The sequence below is a fragment of the Buceros rhinoceros genome, unplaced genomic scaffold (genome assembly GCF_000710305.1).
Source record: "Buceros rhinoceros silvestris isolate BGI_N320 unplaced genomic scaffold, ASM71030v1 scaffold1238, whole genome shotgun sequence".
Taxonomy (NCBI): domain Eukaryota; kingdom Metazoa; phylum Chordata; class Aves; order Bucerotiformes; family Bucerotidae; genus Buceros; species Buceros rhinoceros.
Window position 1 is genome coordinate 34,349 of NW_010426117.1, and position 10,844 is coordinate 45,192.

The window sequence follows — 10,844 nt, forward strand, 5'->3', positions numbered from 1 at the left end:
TGAACCTGGGGGAAAGACTGCAAAGAGGGCAGTGTTAGGCTTGGGGTGACAGGCAATCCTGGCTCCTGGCCCTAGAGTTCAGCTTCCACGGAACACTGCGTAGTTCCCACAAGCACAGGAATCTGAAAAACTCATAAATACCCTGAAGAAAAGAAATACTAGTTGGCCTCATTCATAGATTAGGAACTAAAGCCTGGGGCTAAAGTAACACGTTCAATATCCCAATGTGCCAAGCAGACATTAACTCTGTATTTCCAGTCCCTGCCTAATGGTTCAAGTAGTGGACACCCCTTTAGCTCTACTCTCCCTCATAGGGAAAGGAAAAAACCAAACCAGCTCTTAGATAACTGAGTATCTCAGGTCTGGTGTAGAATATCATAGCAGTAGGATTAACAGACACAGCTTTAGCATTCCAGAAGCTGACAGTCATATTCCTCACCCAGCTGGCAGGAGACATGAACTGGGAAAAAGGATTTTCTTTGCAATTTTCCTGTGTTGAGAAAAGTTCCTGAGGAATAAGAGCTACTCTTCTCTCTCTACAGAAATCTCAGCCTGTTAAATTGCTCTTGTGACAGCTGAATCCGCACTTCAGCTGCAGCAGCGGGAAGCGCGGCAGGCAGGGCAATGCCCCCAAGAAGAGAGCACGTCTCAGTTCACGGGAAGATGAAACACAAGTGAACTCTCCATGCTCCAGCCAGCTTCTGGGAAATAATTTCTCTCTGCCTCAGTCTGATGTTGCAACTGCCTCAGTACCGCTTACTTCTCTCCTTGGAAAGAAATCACTGCTGTCTCCACAAAAGAAGAAAAATCTACTTCAGTGGAGCACATAAGTTGGCAAGTAAAGTAGCAGACAGTAGCCCTAAAACTTTACAGAGAAGCATCGCTGAAATGTACCTCAGCATCTGACAGTTTGAATTGTGGCCTCCAGGTTTTTAAACCACAGAAACTTTGGTGCATGTCTGTGTGGAGTTTATACTGCTCAAGCACCACTTCCAATTCTGGCTAATAAAGACAGAAAAATGCAAACCAGCTCCATGACGACCAGCACGTAAGGGAGCGAACTGCCCAACTGTGCTTTAATAAAGCTCCTTTCTCTCCCCCCACTGCATGTTGAAGGTCCCTTGTTGTAAATAAGCACATGACGTCAGCAAAACGAAGATTAATTTAAAAGCTTGATAACTTTTCTTCTTTTTTCTTGGAATGTCGGCGAGGATTGAGAACCAGACTAACACACTAAACGAGAAAGGACGAAGTGTTTACCCTGCCCAAAGTGAAAATGCCTAAAACTTTTCCCCCTCTCTCCCTCCCTCCCTTCCCTCCTCCCACGGTTCTCCTGATGACGCCTCCCCTGAGCCAGCGTTACCTAACCTTTACACAAACACGCAGTTCCCATAAGCATCAACTTCAAACAGCTCTGGCTTTCTGTCTGACTGCATCTTGGTTTAGGGGAGCAGAGGCAAAGACCTGCTACTGAGGGGTTCTGCAGCAACTCTGCAAGGTAATCAACTTGTTGGATTTTTACTTTTTGTTTGCAATGCCTTAGTAGCGGTTAAGTAGATGGACCAGAAAAAGCCTCCTGGCAAGCTGTCTTGCTGGAATTTGTAGTAGGAGAAAAGTCTCGATAAAAACTCAAAAATAGATTAGACGACGCTTTGGCTTACTTGCTTCCTGCAGGGGAAATGAGGCAGTTTTTAAGATCAAGATCTAGCGTAAAATACAAAATCACTAGTATTTCTTTCAGTCACGGGTGTCGGTTGTGTGTGTTTAAACATGCGTGTGCATTCTGATTTAGTTCCAGTTCATCGCATCAGACAGATTTAGCAAGCAGCAGTCCGCTGGGACCATGCTCCAGCTGTTTTGTTCAGTGCTGCCACAGGCTGCGTGCCTTTCTTCCCAGCCATGCTGCTGCAAAAAGCCCTTAATTCTTTGTAGCTTCTTGCAGGCTCTGAATTGGCAAGATGTTTCTGCTTCTTTCTGTGGTCACTGGGCTTGCCCTGTTTGCCTCTGGTGTCGTGACAGACAAAGAAACTAATCCAAGCCAAGAGTCACTTCAAGACATCCAGAAAAAAGTGAATGACCTCTGGGAGAATTTGCTCTTTCCAGTGATGCCTGGTAATGGGACTGATGGGATTATTTATGCCTCTTGTGAAATGAAGCCCAGCTCCAAAATAAATGCTGACAAGCCACAAGTGACTGGACAAGTCTTATTCAGACAGTGTTACCCGTATGGAAGATTAGAAGCCATTTTTGACTTGGATGGGTTTCCACTGGATCCTAATCAATCTGGTAGAGCTATACACATCCACGAGCTCGGGGACCTCAGCAACGGCTGTGATTCTACAGGAGGACACTATAACCCTTTCAGCGTGAACCACCCCCGTCACCCAGGGGATTTCGGCAACTTCTTTCCTAAAGAAGGCAAAATCAGAAAATACAAAGCAAATCTCTTTGCCACTATGTTTGGTCCATATTCCATCATGGGCAGGTCTGTTGTAATCCATGAGCAGGAAGATGACATGGGCAAGGGCAACAATAAGGCCAGTTTGGAAAACGGAAATGCAGGGAAACGTCTGGCTTGCTGCGTGATTGGGATATGCAACAAGAACTTGTGGGAAGAGAAACTGCCTGAAGTTTCAGACAAGAAGAAGAGAGGGCTCAACAAACGAGCACAGAACCAGGCTTAAGTGAAGACCAACAAGCCAGCTACAGCCTGGGCAGCCCAAAGTACTTTGGGCTGTGCCACTGGCCACTAAGGTGTATGGCTAAAGGATTCCCAATTCCATTTGCTTGCTCCTCTAAGAAACGCTGTTATCACTCTGTAGAGCCTGCTTTCTGTAAGCCCACCAATAAACACAGCATCGACTCAACAGTGTGATGTATTTTCTTGAAGAGCAAATATTCCCGTTTATGCAGTCTGGGAGTTGAGTGCACGTAAGTAAGAGTGCTAACGGACACGGTCAATAGTCAGTAAAGAGTCTGTGTGCTGTAAGGGGCTCTTAAGGGATCGCGAGTTCGATAGCAAAGGGAAAAAACTGCAGATGAGCAAGTAAGAAATTGCCTCTCATTAAACACTATCCTGTACTTAGCTGCAAATCTGAATGGTGAAAAGTTCTCTACGCTTTCAACAACTCTGGGTGTTGTGTTGCAAGTCCTGGATAACAGATTTCCCCTAAAAATAAGGGAAAGTACAGACCTGTCTGTTTTAAACTTTAGTAGTTATTCTACTTGTATTTTCAGGTTTTATACTCAAACAGTATGGCCTTCTTAACTATTTTCAATTGTCTACATGGCTACAGCTATGTCACACTGGTTATATCTGAAAGCAGACTTAAAAGAAATACTCCAGTCCACCATCACCCCCCAGCAAAAATTCCCTAAAGCATCTAGTTTGTGCCTGTTAGTAACTAAGTTGAAGATAAAAGTTTTAATGCTGCTTAGACAATGATGATAAAATTAGCAGATAAATATTATTTTTAAAAATACCAAGTGTGTTTCTTCATACAAAATGTAGGAAGTAGATCAGTCAATCTCACTGAGAGAAGTGACAGTGAAAAGATTAAGCCTAAAAATTATCTGTCTCAAAAATCCTCACTCAATAAAGCTTTACTTTTTTAATTTAACACAACTCATTGCAAATACTGAAATACTACCTCATGAGTATCCTTCATCTGATACTACTGAGAAGAGAAAAGGTAACAAGCAGGTAGAACAAAAATATCAGGAAATGTTTTTATTAAAGATGACAAAATGTATTAATAGAGTTGAACCACGTTGTGCAGTTAATCCGGGCAACAACAAAAGAGAGGTTTGCAAATAAATTAAACTGCATAATTTAGAAAGTAAAACTACATGAAAGAAGCTGGTAAACACAATCCTATCTTTTAGAAATGTAGCAGACTTTCAAGTTAATCTCAGTTAAGATTTTGAAATACATTCCTGAGCTCATATGGATTAAAGAAATTCCACTGTCTTTATTATACAAATTCCCATAGGCTTAAAAATAGTCTCACTTAGAAAAGAAGCAGCATTCTAAAAGACACTTCTTAATCTGTCATTTTCACACACTTACAAATTCAGGGAACACTGTTTTTCAAATAACCACAACTTTGTACTTTCAGATGAAATACCTTCTAGCAGATAACGCATGAATTCACTTTTCAGTGACATAACCTCCTTAAAATCAGTTTGCAAAAATGCATCTTCTCCATACCCCTGCCACAACGTTCCCCTTCCCAGTTTGCTTCCCCAGAGCCCAACACCAAAAAGGTTTGTATGTCTGGATGAGATTCTTGCATTTATGAAGGCCCACAAAAAGGGAAACCAAGTCTAAACCAAATCCAGACAAAACCAAGCCCCCCTGAAAAAGCTAAAGTAGTGTTGATATCACAACAAAACACTAATTAATTTACTGGGAAAGAAATCATCATTCCAATAGCACAACAATATCAATTACAGCAATACCCATGGAAGATACTGACAAGAGTATTCAATTAGTTATCACACAGTGCAGCAAAGCCGTCTTGCTTTTACAACTCTCCTGGCTTTGAAGTCTTGTGTTGCTGGGAGAAGGCTAAAAATGTAGCTAGAATACCCATTCACTGGGGCAGAAGGGAGAGGGACGGTACTGCAGCAGAGATACAGCACTAATAATGAGGTTTCCAGAGGTCTAGATATCTCACTGGAATTTAATGATTGTAAAGGTATTAAAATGGCACCTAACAGGGAGAATTGTGTGAGGATAATTGCCAAGATGTCCTAATTGTTGGGTTATACATCACCATGTTCTCACAGAAGAAACATACTGAAAAGAGTCAACGAACGAGGCATTGAAAAGCTGTTGGTCCAGCACTGCTTTTACCCGCTCCAACTTTTACACCAAGCTCTTCTTTAATTAATAGTATTAACGGGCTGTTAAGGGACCAGGAGCAAAATGCTAGCTCACTCAACAGTGCATTAGGAAAGGCACAGGGCAGGGAAACAACGCAACGCCCTCAACACTTCCCAGCTCAGCTACGTGAAATCTTGACCTGCTCATTGACTTGCCCCCGATCTGGCTGCACTGATATTTAGCTCTGCACAGGATTAGTGTGTGAAAGATGGGAAAAACACATCTCAAATAAATTGTTACTTCATGTGACATTCAAGTATTAAAGGAAAAAATCCTGCCACGTTCTCCCGGAGATTTCAGTTTCTGCAGCTATTTCTCTTCCATCTTGTCAGTACTGTCATATAAATGAATCAATAATGCAGTCAGCCACAATTAATGGAAACAGCATAACAATCCTTCAAATACTTAAACTCTTCTTGGTTTTACAGGTGATGAGGAACTTAGGTGGTGATCGGGATAATGAAAGAAAAACTGCTCCATGTCGCTGATACATTTAAATATACAGATAGTTTTTGCTCCTGTGGGCTGCTGCTTAGTATCGGTGAAATGCTGCAACGTGAAATTACCTTCAAAGGGAAAGGAAATGTATTTGAGGAGCACTGTGAGTATGGCTTCGTGGCCTGCAGACAGACAGACACCGGAAGGGTTACATGAATGCACCTGCTAGGGAAAACACACGGTAACAGAGACAAGCCACATTTTTCACCTTCCCACTGACATTTCTTATATTCATATGTAATGATTTACATACAGCCTTTCTTCTGCTGAATACAAACTGTTCATGGACTCAGACACCTTGATTATGGCAGCACCTGCTAGCTCATCTTCCATATACAGAAGAGTTTGTCAGCATTGCTAATATAAACTGTTTATTCAGTAGCTGACAAGTGGGCTGTAAAAATTTGCAGCTGGCAGTTATTTTTCAAAGAAGAACTCAATATAGGAGGGATTTTTCCTTTTTATTAGTACTATTTTATTAAATTTGGTTTAATTCTCTTTGATTGGTTTCAAGTTCTAGGAGTGAGAAATGAACATCTACAGACAATTAGGTCCCAAGCCAGCAGAAAAATTGCCTTGATGGCTGCTGGCCCATAGAAGATCCACAGCTGCAGAGACTATTCCTTGTGTTACAAACAGGAGAGGAAGGACGTGCCTCCCCTTCTCCAACAGCTGCTAACTTCAACGTTAAGTATTCCCTTGTTACTGTCTTCCTAGAAGCAGAGTGGCACAGCTCCAGCATCAAGAGCGAGCTAGGGAATGACACAGCAGCCTCCCTTTCCTCCACCCATTATAGTATGTTTGCCTATGACTAAATAAGGGAAGAAGTTTAAGAAAGCAGCAACAATTCAAATAAACCTTCTACCACACCATAGACTGGTGAAATGAGGAGAAAAGGAAGAGTTCTCCTTAATTCCAAAACATACGAAAATAAAAGACAGAGATTCCTTAAAAAAGGAGGGCTGAAATCCACCACCTGTTACTCAGCCTGAGGGCTGTTCCAGCTCCTTTAAGATAAGGAATACAATTCCAGTAGCTGAGAGTGCCAAGTAGGTGGACAGGGCATCACTGGCTCTCCTCTTGTTGTTCTCCTTGCTTTGGAACTGCATTGCTGTTTTTCCCAGAAAGACTTCTGGCTTCTCTGATGTTTCCTTCAGAGCTTCATTAAACTGGGTTCTCAGTGTCTGGTGAAATAACTCCCTGCATTTTCAAGAGATGAGCTGGGAGAGAGAAGGAAAAATTTTGTACTCTTATGACAACATAGCAGTTTGTAATGACAACTATATAGATGCAGTGATGGTATTCAGAAACTTCTTATAAGGGAATAGTGATTTTATTCTAAGGCTGTACTTACAGTCACTTACAGTAAAGAGAAATAGAAGGCAGTCTGATAAACAAGCCAAAGCTTGCAGCCTTAAGATGCTTCTCTATCACTCCAAATGTCCCATCCTTGGATGACACTTCTAACCATTAAAATACAGTCCAGCATTAAGACCATGCATGTTACAGAAGCTTGGTGGTAACATTATGAATCACTGTCTCTTTGGTCTCTTTGCTACACTAATGTAAATTACATCAATCTATGTAGAAACTTCAAATCATTACAAAAACCCAATGCGATTAAACCTTATCATTAATTCTTTCCCTCAGGTAATTTAGATTTTTGGTACACTGTAGTCAAAACTAACAGAAAAACACCTTTATTAGACAAATATTAAAAGTTCAATGTAAAAACAAACCCTACGGCACGCTGTTTCACTGATCATATTTACAGCAGCACAGACACTGCAAGAGGATTAAAGTGAGATGCTTGAGGGCCTGGATTTCATACCTCAAGCCAAACTGTTATCCAAATATTCACACTTTTCAGCGGGATCAGATGGTTTCTTGTTTTCAGATTCAGGGAGCTCCTCAAAGCTGTTATTTGTGTACGCCGTTGGAACACTGAGCCCTCCATGCCTTCCAAAGTCCTCAGTATTAACCACATCCCCAGTGCTGCTATTTTGATCGCCTCTTTCACTTGGAATTTCACAATCACTCTCTGAGGTTTCGTCATTGTCTTTCAGGGCCTCACTTTCAGCTGTCTGTTCATTCTCTGAGTTTGAGGGATCTGTGGGGTCGGATGGGTCAGGGCTGGAAAGTGGGAACTCTCCCTCAGATGAACCATTAAGCTCTGCTCCAACCACTGTGTTCTGCTCCCCTGCAGAAGCACCCGCTCTCTTCCCTTCCAGTTCTGCAACTGCCTGCTCTGTCAATTTAATTATCTGACTTCCGAGCTTGTTTATTTCTCCCTCCTTGGATGGTCGCTGGGGTAATGAAGGATAAAAATGTTTATTTTGGTTTCTGTTATTTAAGTTTGTTCCCTCTGGAGCCAGGGACTCACTTGCAACAGCACACATTTCATCACGTCCTCCTTTCTGTTCTGCTGAAAGAGAAATGGAACAGCAAGATGCTCTAGTCAGTTGTAGGTTATTTATTACATATCTGACCTGAAGACCACCACCACTACCAGCGCCAGGCCCCGGAGATGTTTTAGCCCAGTAAGGAATTTCTAAGAGTGATTCCCTATCCCATCCATGCCCACTTCACAGATAATAAGCAATCAACACTAAGATTCTTGCTGGATCTGGCCCTGTTCTGGAGCATGTCTTTCCCTGACACCAGCAATATAAGAGTGATAGTTGGTACCACACTGTACAACAGCAGGATCAGGAAAAAGTTGATACTCTTTTGAAAAGGTTAAGCAAGGCACTCAGCTACAGAAATCTTTGGCACAGCTTACCATTAACCCCCACATCACAACCCCTCTCTTGGGTTAACACAAGCTCCATTTATTTAGAGCTTTTCACAGGCTTTCATCCAATAATGAAGTTTCATGACCGGTCCTGCAGCATTTCTCCTAATTCAGAAGATTATTCCAATTTAGGTAGCAGCATTAAACAAAGCAGCAGTGGAAGAATTTTAAAGATACCATTATACCAAAAGGCAAACACTGAACAAACCGTCAGAATAAAGACAACAGCACTGGGTAAACAAACAACTCTGTGAAAGACAGAGAATTTGTCCTCATCTCAGTTAAGGACAAAAAGGGTCATTGAAAATAAGCTTGTGAAGTCAAGTAAGAAAAATTAGGAAATGCCAGAAGTACGGCTGCACTGACAGCTCAAAATGACTGTTGTCATGCAGAAGCTTTATGTTTTACTATACGAGCCTTTACAGTATTTCTCCCACAGGAATCCTCACGCAAGGCACGGGACAGGCTGGCTGCAGGGAGGGACCAGAGCTATTGAGATACAGGAGCCGCCTCACTTAATTTGGGGGCTCCCAAGGGAGTGAGACCAGGATTGGCATGAAAGGAACAGACACTCTTGCTACCATTAAGAAGGCCAGGAATACTACTCTGAAGAGCTGGAATTTAAGACTGTGGAAAAGGCAGGGATAAAATAACTTTCAAAAGGTGAGCACCCACTGGATCTAATCCTCATTATCTGAGCACTCAGCTGGAAACCTAGGAGCTTGCTGAGCAGCACTGCTCTGCTCATGTCGGGTATCTGAACATACGTTATCAAAGTGCTCCAAAAAGAGACAAAACTTACGTACTCAAACTGGCACTCAAAATTACCTACCTTAGGGACTCTACCTTAGTCTTTGCATGCCTCAGTTTCCTCCCTCTACAGCGGCACAACACCATCTCATCACCTTGCTGCAATTTGCTGAAGATAAATGGTTTCAAGGCACGAGAGGAAAGTTCATAGAAAACCAGTACATTTTTCTTCAGGGAGTGCTTGAAATAGCACACAGGCCATAGAGCAGGAACAATGCATTCAACAATGAGGAGGAGAAAACCTGCATAGCTGTTCATCAGCAGCTGTGATGCTCAAGTAGAACCTATCTCCTGACACTACCCACCCTGTGCATTGGACAAAGGCAGATCTGGAGGCACAAGACAGTCTGAAATTCGTATGATTGTACTATGTCATTACGCATTTTCACACAGGAACTGCACAGTATATCCTACAGACGTCTACCATCCAGCTTAACTGAAACAATGATAACAAGCACAGACTAACACAGGCCTTGATGAGAGCAGGGCAAGCAGATAGATTAGATTAAAATAAAAAATCCTGAAAAACCCCTCTGATTATCTGCAGATCTAGCTAGAGCAACGTTTTGTGTATTATAGAAAATTCTGATAAAGAATGTATGTTAGTGCATTTCCTGGGCCAAACTGGCACCAAATATCAATGTCACCGTTTAAAGGACCATAGCTGACCGACAGGACATCAGGCCTAGTACTCAGAGATATGTAAGAATTTCATTGCTATTCTGCTCATCAACTCATACCACTCAACTGATGACTGAACTAATAGGAAAACAAAAGTGGTTTTGTTTTTACGTCTTTAATACTTTTAAACCAAGGGCACACTTGCTTGGTAAACGAAGGCAGATGAATGCATTCCTATGTTCTTCCCAGCTGCCAAGCTCCCCCAGGTTTTGGAGGTACACTGTATAGATGAAAAATTGCAATATGCACCAAACTCCTAAACCTCAACAGCAGAGAGTCCTTTCTCTATGCAGAGTGGCACAAAAGGTGACTCAGTGCATCACTCCCATATAGCTGCTGACTTCAGAGGAGCTCTGTGACTCCAAGCACAGGGACATGCCCTACAGCTGAAAACACCCTGCTTCCTTTCCAGGCTTCGAAGGGAAGATGCAGCCCGAAATATCCTCCAGAAAAAGGATCTGGAGCAACAGGACAAGTTACTGTTGCTCCACCTACTGCCTGAAGCTATGGCATGCCCTGCACAGCTGGTGGAACATATGCGCTCATCAACATCACTAGTAAGTTGGCCCAGTTTTAAGCTATCAGAGGTGTGTCTTGCCTGAGTCCTCACTGCAGGTTATCAGGCATACTGTGCCACATGCAAAGGGAAAACCCAAACTGTTTGTGCAGGCAGAACAGTAATTTCTTGACCTACTCCAGTTTAATTACAGCATTTCTGTGATTGATCTTGGCTCTGTTATAGGGCGGGAAGGACGAAAGAGGGTGACGACCTACTGTGAGCTGATTCTTCCCACAATTGCCACAGGCCTAACTCTTGCCCACCTTCTCCTCTCCAAGGCTGTTTTCTTCTACTGTTCCCTTGCCTAGCTCTTTGCTCCTGCCCTATATCCCTCTGTTTATCCAGTCCCTCCACTCTGCCCATTTCTCATCCACCTTTCCATCTTTTTTACCACACCTTGCTTTCACTGTCAGCATTTTGATTCCTCGTTCCTGTGCTCTGACCTCTGCTCAGCCACAGGCAGGTCCCCCTCACACAGGCTTCCTTCAACTCTGTCAATGCCCAGCTACCCTAGTCTTCCCATCACAGCCTTCCTTTCCTTTCCGCTCCAGGTCTTGTTCCCTCTTGGTTTACATCATCTTGAAGTGCATGCAGAGTTTTACCAGCACTGGTGT

The 10,844-nt window shown here is 42.7% G+C and overlaps 1 protein-coding gene across 1 annotated transcript; it reads left to right on the forward strand.

Annotated features, from left to right (window-relative positions):
- Positions 1-1,958: 1,958 nt before the first annotated feature.
- Positions 1,959-2,684, forward strand: SOD3 (superoxide dismutase 3, extracellular). The gene has a single exon (XM_010141339.1). The coding sequence runs from the start codon at positions 1,959-1,961 to the stop codon at positions 2,682-2,684; it is 726 nt and encodes a 241-aa protein (XP_010139641.1).
- The last annotated feature ends 8,160 nt before the right edge of the window (positions 2,685-10,844 follow it).